The sequence below is a fragment of the Bos indicus x Bos taurus genome, chromosome 2 (genome assembly GCF_003369695.1).
Source record: "Bos indicus x Bos taurus breed Angus x Brahman F1 hybrid chromosome 2, Bos_hybrid_MaternalHap_v2.0, whole genome shotgun sequence".
In the NCBI taxonomy this organism is placed as follows: domain Eukaryota; kingdom Metazoa; phylum Chordata; class Mammalia; order Artiodactyla; family Bovidae; genus Bos; species Bos indicus x Bos taurus.
The window spans coordinates 125165054-125184213 of NC_040077.1; the positions used below are offsets into that span (position 1 = coordinate 125165054).

Below are 19160 nucleotides of genomic sequence, written 5' to 3' on the forward strand. Positions count from 1 at the left end.
AATGACAAAAGTTACATTTAATTTACAATGTAATAAAGGTTACAGGTAAAAAGCTACACATAAAGCGTGAAAAGGCCTATTACACAAATGTACAAATCTCTGTACAAAGCTCTTATCAATGTGTCCTACCTTCGTCTCCTATGTTTGTTAGCCAGGTCTTCTAGTCTTGGAGCTCTGGGTCGAGTGGGGGAAAGAGCCTCCGAACCATCATCTAAAAATGTCCTCTTAGAGACATCCGTTACTTCAAAGTAAAAATCTTTTCCTTTTTAATTAGAATTGCTCTAACTGGTCATATCCTTTAAAAATTGCCTTCATAACACACTCAAAAAGGAAAGTAATACCTTAGAGAGTAGAGGACAGTACCCTGAAATCAAGTGAGAAACTTCTGCAAGTACTCAGATTTGACAAGAAAAACAGGTAAAGTTCAAACAATACTGTAAGTTTAAAACGGTCAACCTGTGTCTATGGCACTGGTCAGATGAAAAATCAAAATGTTCTCATTCGAACAGAAAGGACAAAAGAGAAAAGCCTAACTGCTGGACCTCAAAACCACTGACCCAGGAAAACACTTTTGAGTTTAAATCTTAGCTTAACTGGAGAATTTTAAACCCTCTTGTTAAGCAACCTGGAATCCGTGGCAACCCTTCTGCTACCTGGACTTGCAGGGATAGTAGGTATAAATTAGGCTACTGGACCCACAAGGCTGGCGGGGCTTCTGTCACCCCCACAGCTCTGGATTCAACCTGAGGGCCTAGAGTCTCTCCCTGGGGTACGTGACCTTAAAGAAAAATGACCCTAGAAAGAGGGAGAAAAGAAAAAAGGAGAAAAGGAAAGCCTGGGGAAAAGCCAGGGCAATCTATTTAAAAGGATATATGAAACATTTCTCTGCAATGAAAGTGTTCTGAAGACAGGTCTTTCTAGGATATTTCAACCTCACCCCCCGTTTTAATATTACATGGTTAGGACCCCAGGAGACATTCTGAAAGACGATACTGCACACATGAAAAGTTTTTCTCCCTAGTTCATTAGCTCCCCCCATCACCCTTCCACCCCATTCCCACCCAATCCCACCCTCCTCCATGACCAAAAATATCAAATCAGTAAGGAAGGTGTGGGCTTCTTGCCCGGCCACGCCTCTTTTGCGTATTTCTTCTTCTTGGGTTCGTTGACAGCTTCGGGGTTATAGACGGCAGGGTTTGGTGCAGGGTTCATGTTCACTGCTGATGGCACAACAGGGGTCAAGTCCACATCAGGAGCAAGGTTCGGGTATGGCATGGGCAAGCCACCAATGAGTGCTGTCCCATGGATGCCGTGTGGCTGGGAGCCAGCTTCACTGTGCGTGGGGGGCAGGCCCCCGTAGAGTCCTCCACTGAAGGCAAAGTTCTGCATGCGCCTGCTCCCGGATTCCTCCAGGCCCAGGGAGCCAGGGCCCTCCACCCGCTTCTTCTGTGGTTTACAGAGGAGACAGAGGTAAGACAGAAGAGTGCTGTTAGGTTCTTCTACTGCAGTCCTAGAAAAACTGGGACAGGCCCCTGAACCTCTAACTCGGTTGTTTCCCAAACAACCCATCTCACTGTCCTCAAATCTCAGGGCCTGAGGAGACCTTACAGTGGTCATCTAACATGTGGCTCCCAAACACTGCTCCACACAAACTGTTCACCATCCTATGTCAAACCAAGAAAAATGAGGCCAGTGTGTGAACTTTTCATAAAGTAAGACTTATCCAGTTTAAGTGACTATTTTTTACCCTAAGGTCATGCCTCTCTCTCTCTCTGTTTTTGATGTTAAAATGCCCTTTTAGGAAACAAAGGTGATTAACAGATGGTTGCAAGTATTCTAATTTTTATTTTCTGGGGGGAAACAGACAGCAGAAAATTCCAAAGGAAGAAGAAAGAAGAGAAAGGTGCTCAAGGGGAAATGTGGCACAAATTGTATGGAGTTGTATGAAAAAATTTCATCTTGTAGTTTTTCACATTGCACTAAAGTTCAACGAAAGATCTTCCTGAAACAAAGACTAACCAGAAACTTGACTCATTTCTTGATCTAATATATTCTGAAGATTAGAAAAAAAACCAACTCTCTCTAGCAGCTCTGACCAGCATCTTCCAATCACCATTTGAACACCTCTGCCAACAGGGATCTGCTTCCAGGGGCCATTGTTCCCTTTTGGAGCCCTGGCTGTCAGGTAGTTCTCCGTGTGTTGAGCACTCAGAACATCTCTGTAGCTTCCACTTCTTGGTTCTTCAATAGAGCTATCTTTAAACCTAACCCAACGTGAGCTGGCTTTCCTATCTGTGTCATTCTTGTTCACAAAATAAAGCCATGGCAAAAGCCAGAGATGCCATGCAGAAGGCAACTATGCCTCCTCTTTGCCTAACAGCGTACTCTGAGTTAAGAAGGGAAGGCTAAAGAAAGGTGGGTCTCTCTGCACCCTACCCCACTGAGAGGTAAATTTACAGACTTGCATCACATCATAATTTACATGCAGCATTAAGCTGGCTCGTCACCTGTAGTTTCTCTATGGCACTCCAGGATCCCGACACACAGATGGGGTAAAAGTATTCCCACAGTATGAAAAACAAGAAAGGAGCAAAGAACGTGTTTTAAAATTAAGCCTACACATGGAAGAGTGGGTTTTTAACCCAGACAATAAAACATTTCAAACATGCTTCCTACCTTGACTGGGACCACTGCAGTCTGCACCATGTTCCGAAAGCGACCAACCGAGGGATCCACATCCTCTGCAAAAAGACATGAGGGCAGGTTAATTCAGTAATCAACCGGGAGGATTAACGTCACACGGCTCAGTGTCAACAGTCATCACAATAACTCATATTAAAACAGTAAAATACAGCCAACACTTCAAGTGTTTGCTGGGTATGTGTTCAATCCTCACAACAACCCTATGAGCTAAGTACCACTAGAGTAAGCATATAACAGATGAGAAAACAATCTCAGGCTTGGAGGAGGAAAATGACAGGCCCAGTCACCTCGCCGGAGAGGAGCCAGGATATAAATCTCAGCAGCCAGAAACAGGCCTGTGCTCTAGACCACTTTCCCATTCCACATACTTCCCTCTTCTGAGGGGAGATTAAAAAAAAAAGCAGACATCATCAATCTCATGTTAGTAATAAAAGAGGGACACCTGAAGAGGTCACACACCACGTACTTTGCTAACACCTGCTCATAAGCGAAAAACAAAATAAGGATTCACACCCAGGGCTTCCAACTTAACTTTGCCTTTCGAGCTGAACACCTGTACACAGGCATACCTCGCTGTACTGTGTCTCACTTTACTGTGCTTTGCAGATATTGCAGGGTTTTTTTTTTTTAAATTGAAGGTTGGTGGCAACCCTGCATTGTCAGATGATAGTTTGCATTTTTTAGCAATAAAGTATTTAAAGCATTGTAAAGAAACAAGGACATGGTTTTTTTTTTTTAGATATAATGCTACTTTTTAGACATAATGCTATTGTACACTTGTAAATGTAACTTACATATGCACTGGCAAACCAAACAAATCTGCGTGACTTGCTTTGACATTTGCTTTTTTGAAGTGGTCTGGAACGGAACCCATAATATCTCCAATGCATGTCTGTACAAGGAAGACTCACTAAAAGATCTGAAGCCCCTGCCCCGGCAGCTTACACACACACTACTGCACCCTACAAAGCTTCTAGCTTCATTCATTCGCTCTGCCAGAAGAAAGCACTAAGGTCAGGTAACATGCTTGCAATCAGTCTCTCATTTATTAGACAGAAGGCAGGGAAATAAAGAGCAAAACACGGTCCTGTCTTTAAGGAGCTCACAGCTGTAAAGCCAGATGGGTCACAATACAATGGAGGTGCTTCAAGAGAAGTATGAAAGTAGTGATCTTGGAGCACAGACGGGACACTGGGTTGGATGACCTAGAATGAACAGCTTCCTCACTTAAGACGAAGTGTGGGGAAACAGGCAAGCACAGACTTACTATCATTACTAGAAAAAACAACTCCCTGGCCCTTTTATCTTAATACAGTGGTAGGAAAGGAGTTGTTTCTCTAGCAGACATTGTACACCTTATTTTAATGCATTGAAGGTGTTTGCTATTTAAAGAAACACTCCTGTGAGTCCCTTTGGGATATAAAGTATTCCTTATTTAACTGAAGAGCCCCTGGTTTATTTAAGTTTGGCTTTTCACATATTAGGATGCCTCTAAAGAATATATCCTGGAATTACGTACACAAACAATTGTTGTTCAATGAACAAACGAATGAACAGCTTCTATACGGAAAAAGAAAGAGGAAAAGGTACCCAGGCTCATCAGGAAGGAGACAAGGTCTCTAAAAAAAAGGCACCCTTATTTTCTCTCATTACCATAGGAGCCCTGTTCCAATCAGCCCTTCAGGAAAGCTAAATGAAATGCAAGAGCAACTGGAGCCCAAGAGGCATGGCTAACAGGGTATGTGCCCCACGAACACAACAGGCCTGTGGAAGTGAGGACGAGGCCATCGAGGAGACCCTGTCCTGTGCTGGCTGAACAGTGTTCGGTCCTCTCACCCTTTCCTCATTCTCGAGCTATTCGACTCCTGAAGAGGGAGTCTATCCACTGCAGGAAATCTCTGCTCCTGGAAGATCTACCAAGAAGTTCCTTGCCAGGTCTACTTCTGGTATAGGAAAGTCTGCACAGGTAAATGCAAAAGGGCTGGCAGATGATGACTGGGATAATGGCTAACATTTATCAAGAGCTACTGAGTGCCTGGATGAAGCACAAGCTGGAATCAAGATTGCTGAGAGAAATATCAATAACCTCAGATGTGCAGATGACACCACCTTATGGAAGAAAGCAAAGAGGAACAGCCTCTTGATGAGAGTGAAAGAGGAGAGTGAAAAAGCTGGATTTAAAACTCTACATTCAAAAAAGGAAGATCATGGCATCCAGTCCCATAACTTTATGGCAAATAGATGGGGAAACAATGGAAACAGTGACAGACTTTATTTTCCTGGGCTCCAAAAATCACTGCAGATGGTGACTGCAGCCATGAAATTAAAAGACACTTGCTCCTTGGAAGAAAAGCTATGACAAACCTAGAGAGCATATTAAAAAGGAGAGACATTTACTTTACCAACAAAAGACAAAGCTATGGTTTTTCCAGTAGTCATGTATGGATGTGAGAGTTGGACTATAAAGAAAGCTGAGCGCCAAAGAATTGATGCTTTTGAACTGTGGTGTTGGAGAAGACTCTTGAGAGTCCCTTGGAGTGCAAGATCAAACCAGTCCATCCTAAAGGAAATCAGTCCTGAATATTCACTGGAAGGACTGATGCTGAAGCCGAAGCTCCAATACTTCAGCCACCTGATGTGAAGAACTGACTCATTGGAAAAGATCCTGATGCTGGGAAAGATTGAAGGCAGGAGGAGAAGGGGATGCCAGAGGATGAGATGGTTGCATGGCATCATCAACTCGATGGACCTAAGTCTGAGCAATCTCTGGGAGTTGGTAACGGACAGGAAAGCCTGGTGTGCTGCAGTCCATGGGATCGCAAAGAGTCAGACACGACTGAGTGACTGACCTGAACTGAGTGCCGAGCACATATCTGAGGTATTTTCACTTAATCATTTAATCTCCCCATCAATCCTGTGGGGCCAGAACTCTGATATGTCACCTGGCCAGAGGGTCACAGAGCTACCAAGCAGAGATGTGAATTTCATACCCAGGCCCTCTGATCTGAGCCCACGCTCTTAAACACTCTGCCACACTCTCCCTGAACATACTGCCTTCATAAAGTTCCAGGACAATAACTTTCTTCTTTTTCTTTTTAGCTGCACCATGTGGCATGTGAGATCTTAGTTTCCTGACCAGATACTGAACCCATGCCCCCTGCATTAGGAGCAGAGAGTCTTAACCACTGGACCACCAGAGAAGTTCCACAATAATTTTCAAGAGAAAAAACAGAACATATCAGACCCCAGGTCTTCAAGACTTAATGAATTATCTAGTTCAGTCATTCCCATACTGTAGGCTGTTTATCAGTACAAATAAGAGCTTATTAAAACTACAGATTTCTAAGACCAACCCCTAGAAACTCTTATCTGGCATCCAGAAATAAACTTTCTAGATCAGTCATTCAGCTCCTGACTGGCCATTTCCCTTGGGCATTCACTACTTTGACAAGTTATTCATTCCACTTCACACATCATCAGAAAGTGAACAAAAGTCACTAGAATGAATGCTCCAATCTTTCACAGGAATTCTTTTAATTCTTCTTCTAAATATAAGGATTTGTTGTTGCTTTTAATGCCAAGCCAAATATTTGCTACTCACAGGCTCTGGTTTCACCCACTCCTTCCTCCTGAAGGTCAGCCTTGCAAACACCCACCCTCAGGGTGCCTCCCCCCAATATGCTCTCCTTCATGCACATTTCCCAGCATTCAGGGACCACTGTCTATAGCTGGGAGTCTCCTTCTCCCTTAAGACTACAAAACACATTTAGTATTTTAGTAGAAGTTATGGCCTTAAAGAGGCAAGTCTTCCGTGCAGTTAATAGTGGCAGTAAGTTGTCCAATTTTAAGAGTTACCAGTCATACACAGATCCCCAGGAAGACAACAGTGTCTGCTCTAACCTATACTTAAACTCTGCTATGATACTGCATCAGCAAAGGAGAACTACAGCCATGCTCTATATACTGAATTGTATGGGGCCTTGCTCTAGCTACTTCTTTCACACTGCAACTGGATAATGCTTGAGTGTTCAGGGCACTCCATCAATGAAAAAGCATAGTTTGTTTTATTGTACTTCACAGACACTGAGTTTTTTATATCGATAAATTTGAAGGAATCCTGCATCGAGTAAGTATTTCAGTGCAATTTTCCCAACAGCATTCACTCACTTCCTAGCTCTGTGTTACATTTTGGTAATTCTCACATGTTTCAAACTTTTCCATTATTATTACAGTTGTTATAGTCGGAGAAGGCGATGGCACCCCACTCCAGTACTCTTGCCTGGAAAATCCCATGGATGGAGGAGCCTGGTAGGCTGCAGTCCACGGGGTTGCGAAGAGTCGGACACGACTGAGCGACTTCCCTACAGTGATCTATGACCAGTGATCCTTGTCACTATTGTAAAAAGATTACAACTTGCTGAAGGTTCAGATGATGGCTGGTGTTTTTTAATAACAAAGTATTTTTTTAAATTAAGGTATGTACATTGTCTTTTTAGACATGATGCTACCACACACTTAACAGACTACAGCGTAGTGTAAACATAACTTTCACATGTACTGGGAAATCAGAAACTGTGTGTGACTTGCTTTACTGAAATTCTTGAACCAAACCCACAATATCTCCAAAGTATGCCTGTACTGTACAAAAATATCTCCCCTGAATACAGCACCTGTTATTCTAAACCCTGTTGAGAAACAACTGACCTACAGGTTGTGTAAACTACTCTCTAGGATCACAGCCTTTTCATCAGAAAAAACCAGGAAGACATCTCACCTGGGTTGATGATCTCATCATCCTCACTAAAGGTCACCCGTGAGTTCTTCCTCTTCCTCTTTGGTCTCTGAATGTCCAGATTCCCCTCCTCAATGGTGAGAGTGGAAATCCGCTTGTTGTGGGCAGTGTTGAATTCTGTCAGGTTCTGGGCCAGAGTTCACACAGGAAAGACAGGAATGAGTACACAAGGAATTTGAAGGAGAATATTAACAAACAAAGAGCAGGAAGGGATTAGGAGCTAACCTTGACCTCTTCACATAGATGAAATTCTCTTTTGCATCCAGAAAAGATTACTGTCCCTAAATAGCTAATACCAGCAAGACTCATTTGACAGAATGTGGAACATCTTCAGTGACCAGTGAGGCAGTGATATTCAAAAGGGGATAAAGGACCTTGAGCTGAAAACAAGTCATCTGTGCAAAAACCCTTGAATTGAGGTTTAGGGGTTTTTTGAAGAAGGTTTTCGTGTCTTCATGCTGAGAATTAAAAGAATGCGACTGGGAAGAAATTCAAGAACTGTTTTAAGTAACAAAACAGATGAGAAAGAAAAACTGACAGTTTCTTTCCCAGTAGCTCTCTCCTTTAAAACTAGCTAGGATGCTGCCAGTGCACTGAATATTTGGCATTAATATTTTGTCACTCCCCATCCCTGTCTGGCCCCATTTCTATTCATAACTATCCATCCATCTCAGTGATTAACCTGGCCTCAGCACTGCTGCCTGCCTCTTTTCAATCCCTTGGACTTATTTCAATCTGCGCTGCAGTTTGAGACATCCCAAATGTCTTGAGAACAAGACCTAGAGATACAGGAGGAGGCATGGAAGCAGCCTGGAAAAGAATGGGCAAGAGGGACTGCCAGCCAGGCCCCTGGCCATAAGACTACTTATTTACAACCAAGTAACTTCTGAGTTGTAAGATTTCTACTGTGCTTTTTTCTTCCTAAGATTTGGGAAACTGCCTCTGTATACAAGAAGAGTAAATGTGTGTGGGTGGTTACGGACAGGCAGGCATTTGATCTACCTGGATAGACCAGTCACACCAATCCAGTGACAGGCATGTGAAGACAAAAGCTACACCACCAACTACTGGGGTCAACTCTAGACAAGGAAAACCTTAACACATCAAAGTCAAATCTTGTACAATTCAGGGCAGCCAGGTCCAGAGCAAAAGCAGTCTAGTTCTACTCAGAAGATTCTTGGGCTGACTGGATGGTATCCAAAAAAGCTACATAAATGAATGAAAGCTTCAATCTCTGTAAGCCAGTGCTGTTCAAACAAACTTTCTGGATGATAGAAATGTTTTCTATCAGAGCTATTTAGTATGGTTAGTCACTAGCTACATGTGACTCTTGAGTACTTGGAATGTGGTTAGTGGCTACTGCATTGGATAGTATAGCTCTTAAGAAATGTAACTCCCAGCCTGGCTTCTAACATGCAGCAAAGGTGCCCAAGACAACCATAAGGGTCTACTGGTTAGTCAGCCCTGGATATATTTAACCAAACCCACACAATGCAGATTTCCAAGGGCCACACCACACTGGCAAAGTGGCAAAGGCTTATCACTCTGTTCAAGAAAACCTCCAGCTGCTAAGTCACTGGATTTCAAGCTACACAGAACAGCTACATACTGCAAAAACCAGAGTCTCCAAGACGTAACAATGACACAGACAATAGAATTACATCAAGTTCTGTCTCCTCCTCGGGAAGCCCCAGTAAGCCCTTGAGTTCATCATCCTCTCCACCCATCTTCTCATCTCCTTTCACAGCTGATGGCAATGTCTGAGGCTTCTCACGGAGAGTGTATGCCCGTGTGGATGCACCAAATGAGACCGTGGAGTCGATGGGAATTTGCTGAGGCTTGTGAGGCTCCAACCGAATGTGACCCAAGAAAGTGCCGTGTGCTGGGAATAACCAAATCAGAAACGTAAGAGAGGAAAAGAAAAAAACAAACAAAAAACAAACCTGAGTTGCAGAAGAGAAGCTTCTGCCAGCACATCAGTTTTGCTTTTTAAAACAGAAATGGCAGTGGGTCCACTTTGCATCCCTTGTCATGAGTCACACTGAAAAGGAAACTCCTTCACTGAATCCTTTATCACTACAGTGGATTTCTTACACATCTACAGAGCTGCTGTTACCCCACATAACAAGTTTCTCTGCTGCCAGACTGACTCCATTCTGGGTCCAGCAGGAAAGGCTCCAACCCAGCAAAAGCCATTCCCCGCAAGGAGGAGGACAGGAACTACTGCAGTCTGACCTCTCCAGCCCCCAGCCTAAGGAATACAGGAACTGCTGGACTGGTAGCAGTCATACTTGGGGATTCCCCAGGATAAGAAATGAGGCTGGCTGAAACACGTGCAATACCAATGGCAAGGTAGGCCAAAAATCCTACTGGAGAGTCTGGATATTTTTCCATGTCTACGTTCTGCATATTATGAAATGGAGAAAAAAGATGACATAAATTTTCAAGTAAGTGAGTCTGAGTGAACTCCGGGAGTTGATGATGGACAGGGAGGCCTGGCGTGCTGCGATTCATGGGGTCACAAAGAGTTGGACACGACTGAGCGACTGAACTGAACTGAACTTATGAGACAAGGCTCTCCAAAAACCATCATAACCATACTGGGGTAATGTGTGCATGTGTATGGGGAGGGGGAAAAGGAGTAAAACACAATCAACCCAGGAAGGAGATCCTTTACGTTCCATGCTGCAATTAATTATACACAGGTGAAAATGAACAAACTTCAAGGCCTCATGTAATCAAGTTTCAATTGCATTTCTGAGATTATCTCTGACAAACTTGAAAATCTTATAGTTAGGGTGTGCTCAGAGAATTAAAATTGATATTAGTAGTAATAGTCAAAGCAAAATGTAGCTGAGATAAAGAACCTATTATAAAAAATGAACTTGCTCAAAATAAGGATTTTTTTTAATGTCCTGTACCCACAACTCTGCTACATTAATGGAGCTAACCACAGCTTCTGCTTAAACTGGATCACAATCTCACAGGGGCCTATAAACACATTCCCTAGTTCCTAGGTGTTTTTTTGTTCTCTCTATACCTATTAGTCTCTTCAGGAAAGTACTCCCTAAAATCTTCTTCTCTCTCCACTCATCAATTACTTCAGTAAAATAGGAAATACCACAGGAATGGAGAAGGACTTATTCAAACACCAAACATAAACTTCTTTGATGAACAATAAAACACAATTTCAAATCTGAAGAACCCAAAGAGCATCTCCACACTGCCCAAAAGGGAATGTGTAAAATGGGATGGGATATGAGTTACTTACTACTGTTGAGATCTATAAGGAAAACTCTCTTCAGATGCTTGTGGTAGACCAAGGCAGCATGGACCCGAGAGCAAGACTGGTGGTCAATTGTGAAGTCGCACAAATCAGGGTTTCGCCCAAATAAGTAATACTTCTTCTCATCGATAATCAGTTTCTAAATAAATATAAAATACTACTTAAAGCTGGTTTCAACAGGGTTTAGCAAAGTCTTCCAATAAAAGTAGAGCATATTAACATAAAATTCCTTGTCAAAGTAAAAATATATATATATGTATGTATATGTATATATATTTCCTATTATTCTTCAAGATAAAGAGCTCAGAAAAATTTACTAACATTTTTGGGGGTTGGCAATGATTATCCCCAAATATAGTGGTCAAATGTTGAGTGCCGATATGAAAAGAACTTTCCCTAATCCTATTAGATGTAAATGGCCTGCAAGAGAGGTTGTCTTCTTTTCATTGTAAATTTAAGATTTCACTTAACTTTAGGTTGAGCAGGAAATAAAAACCTAAGGCATGCCTATAAAGGAATAAGACCTCTTTTCAGAAAAATACATATTCAAATGAAGATTATCAACTGGTTCGCAAAGGAAGGGAGGTATAAACACTTACCTATATTCTAATCATGCTGCCAGAGCCCCAAAATATTTTTGGAACCCCCTTGAAATCAGAATTACATTAGACATCACTGTATGAGCCTCTAGATCTACCTTTATGGTCCCATTTCATTTTGGCACAAAAAAGCATTACTCAGAGTTAACTCTAAATGAGTACTTGCTTTGTCCAAATATGGTATGACTTCATAGGGCAAAGATTTTCCAGGTTTGAGGGAAGAGAACGTACAGATTTACATTTATTGTGAGGCGAACGTGATAACCACAACACTACGGAAACTGGATTGTACAGATTTACATTTATTGAAGGGCTATTTTTTGCTAGGCATTTTAAGCATTATCTCATCTAATCCTCAAAACAAGTCTGTGAACTAAGTATCACATTTATTAGAGAAAGTCAAAATGTTAGTTGCTCAGTTGTGTCCGACTCTTTGCAACCCCATGGACTGTAACCCGTCAGGCTCCTCTGTCCATGGAATTCTCCAGGCAAGAATACTGGAGTGGGTTGCCATTACCTGCTCCAGGGAATCTTCCCGACCCAGGGATCGAACTGGGGTCTCCTGCATTGCAGGCAGATTCTTTACCGTCTGAGCCACCAGGGAAGCTTATCACCTTTATTATTAAACATAAGAAAATAAATTCAGAGAGATGAATCTAGTCATTCAAGGCAGTCAGGCTGGTTAACTAGCAGATGTGGGATTTAAATTCAGGTATGAATAACTTGCAACGCTAATATTCTAAACAACAGTGCCATGGGTCTGAAATAATTCTGAGAAGAACTCCAAAATGTTTCTAACCACTCCTGTGGAACTGGAAAAAATAGAACTATATAATGTCTCAATATAATAGCAGAAAAGAGGATCTTGCAGAGCAGCAAACTGTTATTTTAAAAATTGCAGGGGCTGACGTAGCACTGTTAACTTTTATTTTGCCAAAAAAGAACTTTCTTTTAAAATTGTCACCAATCATTTTATAAAAGAAAGGTCATTTTAACAAAAAAGCAGGGAGGAAAAGGATAAAGGGTCACTCTTTGAGTTGAATTTAGCTTTATGAAAAACTCACTACACTGTCTTTTTCTTTTAATCCTAGATCAGTAAAGCTTTTCCAACATACTGGTTGTGGACTGGGCTGTCACAGATGAAGGACCGTAGGTTAAATTTTTGCTAACACTTCATTCAGTTCTTAAGGTCTACAATTTGAGCCTTTGAAAAATAACCCTCATTCATATATATTATGTTGTTCCTTTACAGTTTTTATTTTTATCTGCACCACGTGGCTTGTAGGATCTTAGTTCCCAGACCAGTGACTGAACCCGTGCCCTTGGCAGTAAAAGCGCCGATCCCTAACCAGGAATGCCAGGGAATTCCCTGTTTTTTTTTTCTTTAAACAGAATGTCTCACTAAGCTCTAGTTCACATTTCACACTATGCTCCTTCTAAAATCCCTGAGAGAAGACAGCACAAAGCTGAGCAAGGAAGTACAGTCAAATTAGGATGGTACCAGGCTAGGAATCAAGAGGCTTATTTTTCGTTCCTGGCTATGTCACTGAACTCACGGTGGGCTGCTATTCTCCCCTGTGCTTCAGTGTTCTTACAAAACCAGAAATGCACCTCACATGCTGGTAACAGTTAACAACTGCTGAGTACTTAAGTGCACACATTGTGCTGTGAGTTTTATGCTATGTCATTTCATCTTTACAGCCACTCTGTGAGGTAAGGAGGTACTATTATTCCTATATTTATAGATAGGAACAGTGAGGCATAAAGAAATTAATTAATATATGCAAGTTCACACTGCTAGATATTTATAAACTGGATTAGAAATTCAGGTCTGATTTCACACAGTCTAAGCTTTTATAACCACTATATATTTTCTTCACTCTTCCTGCATCAAAAAATCTACCATATGGCAAAAAACATTTAAGGAGTGAACAAGTAGTATAGGTCATAATCTTAATTTTTTTTTAAACACTTACCCAGTTACTTGCCAGCTTATACGTTAAGGCTCAAAGGGATGGGGGTCACCTTTGGGAAACTCTGTCCAGCAGAGCCCACTTGCTGCTGGGAGAGCTTGTTCCAGGCCCCTAGTGCTAGGGGGCATCAAGATTTAACAACAGTCTGACAGCTCAATCCCACAATCATCCCATGCCTGCTTAGACCCAAATATTAAGACTTGGGTTAAAAATAAGATATTGCTTTAGAATTGTGAGAGCCCTAAAATGTCAACATGTTATTTTCTCTAGGTAATATCTATGCAAGTTGAATCTCATAGATGCATTTCCCATTCGTATCTATATGCACATACATGATGTCTTCACAAACTTAAATTTGCTAACCACAGAACTCACAAGCTGGACTTAAACAGTCATAAGACCACCAGCTCTTGGGTTCTAATACAAAATTGATCACCTTTCTATGATTCCCAGCTTCCCTGGTGGCTCAGTGGTAAAGAATCCACATACCAATGCAGGAGACACAAGTTTGATCCCTGGGTTGGGAAGATCGCTGGAGAAGGAAATGGCAATCCACTTCAGTATTCTTGCCTGTGAAATGCCAAGGACACAGGAGCCTGGTAGGCTACAATCCATGGGGTCACAAAAGAGTTGGACACAACTTAGCAACTAAACACCACCACAACAAGGTGTCAATACCAGAGATTTAGGTGTTTAGAGAAGAAAGAGAAAAAGCCTCCAAATTAAATATGCACATTCACAATTAAAGGTATCTCAATTACAGAAGTGTGAAAATGTAGAGGAAAAAAACAGTATGCCTCAGAAGCAAGAAAATGAGTGAATTCTAAGACAATTTGCTTCTTCTGTCCAGGTGAATGAAATAATGCACTGGCCCTTCAGTAGTCACTAAACCACAACTGCTTAACTAGCTATGGCTAATACCATTATCCAGTTGTGCCTCTGAGTTATAACTCAGAGTGTATCTTTACACCCTGGGCTTAAAAGACTCATGGCTTTTGTTTTAATATTGCACTTCTTAAACCCAGCTATCACAACACATCACAGGCCTCTGACATAAGGCTTGGACATAGATAGCTCGGTTAGTATCAAGTGCTGCCTAAATCCTTAAATAATAAGCAGATTTGGAGTCTATTTCTCTCAGAAACAACACAGTGATGCCTATGGATTGTAACATGACACCTTTGTGGCAACTCAGCATACCTAAGAGCACTGAAAGACAACATTACCAGTTAATGGAAACCAGTAATCAGAGGGATGTTTGACAAGTTGAGAGTGCTTTGAAAATATATATTATTTCTCAAAAGAATTATGATATTATCCTTAAAGCTAGGCTCCTTACTGTTTCTCCCTATTTCAAATTAAAGATTTATTATATTCTGGTTAAAAAAATAGATTTCTGTATGTCTATTCAGCAACATTTTATATGTGTGGAACAGTTTATAGTTAAAAAAAAAAAAAGAAGACATTTTAGCTAAATTATTCCCTTGAATAATCCTGATATTTTGTAACCTTTAAGACAGAAGAACCCAAGACAAAGTGGTTCTAACTGACTGGCTAAGGGCTTGATGAATTCATCACAACTTCTGCCTTAATGTTTTGCAAAATACATGTATCACTACAACATCCTGAAGGTGAAAACAATGTATTTATACAACAGCCTTCAGGAGATCTCACAGTCAGTTTTCATTACGGAGTGCAATGTTTTTACTATATACACCAAAGAAAATAACTGCACTCAACAATAGGGCCTTGAACTTAAAATGTTATCTGAGCAAGCAAACCTAAAATTGGTTGAAGACATGGAGACTCACAACTCGATGGCCACAGTGGGCTTAATCCCCATTTCTTGGTAAATAAATGGCAACAAAAGAATTAAAAAAAAAATCCACACAACCTAATAGCTAAACAAAACTCGTGTTCTCTTGCAGTTCTATGTGGTTTTCATTCTAGAAACTTGGAGAAAAGCTAGAATTCTGCTACAGTTGTTCTTTATAGTACTTACTTCGATTATAATCATGTAAATTTTTGTTTGGTTCTGTCTTTCCCACCAGATGATTTCTTTGAAAACAGGAACCATGTTCATTTTGTTCACTGCTGTATTCCCTATGCCGAGCACAAAGACTGGCACATAATAAGCACTCAGTAAATGTTTAAATGAATGAATGAATTTCATCACCATTTCCATTCTCTTTTTTGAACATGTGTCTTAGTTTATTATCTTCTAGCTTGAATGTCATAAAAGCAATTTAAAAGCTGAATTCAATCTATATAATTCACTTTCTTTAATTATTGCAGATCTTGCACCTTCCACACAATTCCACATACTCAGAGAGAAGGAATTCACCAAGTTATAGGGCATCCAGTTTCACTGAGGCCTACAGGCCCATGATCTATTAAAACCCTTCATTTGGAAGGTAAGAGAAGTCACAAAAAAACTGAGTATCTGTGGAGATACACATTGGCATGTGTTTTATCACTATGTGCTTTTAATAGAAAAAAAATCAGGATGAACAAAAGTAGCATTACTGGAAAACAAAGCACAGGAGAGGGGGTGGAAAAGTGAGTCACTGGCAAGAATCTTTAGTGTGGTGGGGAAAAAAGGGAAGACGTGTATTTCCATACCTCAATTAGCTTGTCTCCTTTGACTACATCCAGATGTAAACCAGGAGGGGGTTTACCTGCCCTGAAAAGTAACAGTGAAAAAATATTTTCAGGGTGAGTTTGTAAATGCCATTTACAATCATTATCCCATTCAACACTGGGGCTCTCTTACCAGCCTATAATTAGTTCATGTTCAAGCAGAAATGTCATCTACTTTACTGTTATTATAGCTCCTTTCTGCATTTGACACTTACCTCCCCAGTGATTCAACTGCTCTAAAACATATTTCAGGGGATCTGTATTTAGAGCAGCACCAAAGAAACCTGTATTTTAACACTGAATTATCTACCTTGGAGAGAAAGCAGCACAGATAATTCAAGTACTATAGTCGGAGTTGTCTGGTCACTTTGAGTTTGAGCCTAAGATTTGCCACTACCAATAATTACCATACAACGGTAGAATAAATCAGTTGGTGTCTGGGGCTGATCAAGGTAGACTCATCACAGAAGAAACAGAGGGTATTGTCCTGAACTGAGGTCAAACCAGATATGTAATTTAGGCAGTTAGGGCAATCCAAAACTATGCCATGAAACCAGGTACCAATAAATACAAGAGATATTTGTTAACTTTGAACAGGTCATTCTACAGTGGCATGTATAAGGGAACTTTTCTCTATACTCCTATAATCATACCATCCAAGGGAGACAAATATATGTCAAAGCACCTAACACAATGTCTGGTGCACACCAGACGTTAAGGAAATGATAAGTGATCTTATACAGTCTCTTCTAACTATAAATTTACTATCCTGGCCCAGTAAACTTATAGTTAGAAGACATAAGTAAATATTCTGAAATCAATGTGGCAAGGAACCGAAATGGACACAATTTGCAGACTGGAGCAACTCTGTGTTACAGAAGTGCAGAGGGACCCAGAAAATAGCTACACATTCACTTGTTTCCTGTGTTTGCTCCTCTGAAGTTTGAAGAACAATCTTACCAGAGTCCCAGCATCTACGCACGCGTTGCGTGCACACACACACAAACACAAATGCATCCATTTACATCTAGCTGAAGATACAACATAGTCATCTCACAAGCCTGACCCAACTCCTATATGGTGGTTGCTGGGAGGACAGTGCATTGGACAAAAGCCCATTTTGTCTGGAAACCAGGGAAAGCCAAGTTACATCCAAAATATGCTTTCTGAACTCCTACTATGTGTCTGGCTCAGGCCTAGGAACTGTGACTCTACAGATACATTAGGCAGCCCTTGAGGGATTCAATATAACGGAGCCAGAGAGTAACACACACAAACAATACACTGTGACGAGCAGACACAGCTCTAACTCCGATGGGTCGCCTTACCGGGCAATTTATATAATTAATCGTGTACTCCACTCAAAGACTAAAATTATTCCATTATTCCCAAGAACTTGAGAAGGGAGGAAAGGGGTTCATCCTAACAAGCAAGGATGCCCTCTGGTGCCCGACTTCGCGCTGGTGGCTAAGAGCACAGGAGTAGGTCAGAGCTGTTCCTGCCCTCAGGGAGCTCCCAGTCAGCGAGAGACAGGCAAGGGCCGCACCAGGCTGCAGTAACAACCGCGGGATGCGAGGCTCTGAAAGGGGATCGGGGCCAGGAAGCTAGCTCGCGCGCGCTCGGGACAGAAAGCGGGGGGCAGGTACCGGGCTCCACAAGAGCACCAGGCACTCAGTCAGGAGTTGGGGTAAGTTCGAGACCAAGGCCCCGAAGCGCCCCGGCAGCCGGCTGACTTCCCGAGGGGCTGCCTAAGCCAGCGCCTCAGAGCCCCCAACTCTGGGTTTCCTCGGTTTCTGGGCCCGGGCTCCAAGCTCCAGGTTCCTCCACACGCCGCCCGGCCCGACGGACACTTCTCCCTCTGTCAGTCCTAAGATGTTTGGGCCGTTCGGCTCGCTGCGAGAAATCAGCCGCCCGGCCGGCACAGGCCAGCGCAGGCCTGGCCACTCCAGCGCTGGTCGCCCCGCCACTCACCAGGTCGGGCAGTCGAACAGCGGGAGGCTGGAGCCGGAGTTCGCGGCTGCCGCCATCTTGCGTCTCCCCCTCCCATTTGGCGGGCCCGAAGCACGCTGGGAAACTGGAAGACCCAGAGGGGGGAGAGGCGGCTTCCCAGCGACCTGTGCGTCTGCGCGCGCGCGCACACACACACCCACGCACGCACGCACGCACCGACGCACGGGGCGCTGTAGTAGCGGTGGACACTGGGATCCCGTTTAGAGGTGTTTTTCAGGGTTTGAGAGAGTTGACCTTCCCAGGAGGCCAGGGCTTCTCTCGGCCGGCAGTTGTCTGAAGAAAATGGGCTCGTAGGGAGGGGTTTGGTTTCCCTCTACGTTCTTTTTGCAAAGACGCTCCCAGGCTCTGAAGTCTTGTGATGCCACCCTTGCCCTGGGCTCGCACCGTCAGCCTTTTGACTCCCAAGATGGAGAGAAGCTAGAGGGTATAGGGCTTAGGGATTGGAAAAACACCGGTCTGCTGTGTCTCCTCTAATGGTCCTGAGAAGCTACCTTTCGGGGTCGTGTAAACTCTATAGACAAACAGCCAGGGACGGATCCAACCAGATGGCAGGCGTCCAGATCATCAAAACGCATGACTGAAAAAGGTTATTTAATCAAGTGGAGGCCTCTTTGGATTTTAAAATTTTGGTCATAGTGACTAGATTGTATAACGAAGACAGGATACAGGTCTGCTTTTGTCCAACAGCTGGGTGAAAGATCATCAGCAGGGCTTCTGGTTGTAATGGCTTATGTCTAATGCTGCTGCTAAGTCGCTTCAGTCGTGTCCGACTCTGTGTGACCCCATAGACAGCAGCCCACCAGGCTCCCCCGTCCCTGGGATTCTCCAGGCAACAACCCTGGAGTGGGTTGCCATTTCCTTCTCCAATGCATGAAAATGAAAAGTGAAAGTGAAGTCGCTCAGTCGTTTCCAACTCTTAGCGACCCCATGGACTGTAGCCCACCAGGCTCCTCCATCCATGGGATTTTCCAGGCAAGAGTACTGGCATATGTCTACTGAGTGCTTATTTGGGCAAGAATTTAGTCTATATGGATCATCTCATTTAATCCTTAAAACTCTCTTTGAAATAGGTATTATGATCCCTGAGGGGAGGCTCAGAGAGACTGAATTGCCCAGAATCACGCTAGAATGAGTGGGATTCAAACCTAAATCTGTAT

At 42.5% G+C, this 19160-nt stretch overlaps 1 protein-coding gene and 1 non-coding gene across 2 annotated transcripts; both read right to left on the reverse strand.

Annotated features, from left to right (window-relative positions):
- PPP1R8 (protein phosphatase 1 regulatory subunit 8) lies at window positions 1-18071 on the reverse strand. Its single transcript, XM_027519042.1, has 7 exons — window positions 17965-18071; window positions 15976-16036; window positions 10767-10920; window positions 9157-9377; window positions 7478-7622; window positions 2677-2741; window positions 1-1446 (listed from the first exon to the last, which is right to left on the reverse strand). Exons 1-7 carry the CDS (start codon window positions 18018-18020, stop codon window positions 1093-1095), a joined length of 1056 nt encoding a protein of 351 aa, XP_027374843.1. The 5' UTR covers window positions 18021-18071; the 3' UTR covers window positions 1-1092.
- Window positions 14283-14448, reverse strand: LOC113881740. Its single transcript, XR_003508137.1, has one exon.
- Window positions 18072-19160: the final 1089 nt, after the last annotated feature.

What these genes read in the sequence shown, in the direction of transcription:
- PPP1R8 (XM_027519042.1), bottom strand. Translation starts at nt 18,020, where the DNA reads ATGGCGGCAGCCGCGAACTCCGGCTCCAGCCTCCCGCTGTTCGACTGC. An exon ending in AAGGAGACAAGCTAATTGAG is followed by an intron (nt 10,921 to 15,975) that starts GTATGGAAATAC and finishes ATATTTATTTAG; the next exon opens with AAACTGATTATCGATGAGAA. An exon ending in CCTTATAGATCTCAACAGTA is followed by an intron (nt 9,378 to 10,766) that starts GTAAGTAACTCA and finishes GGTTATTCCCAG; the next exon opens with CACACGGCACTTTCTTGGGT.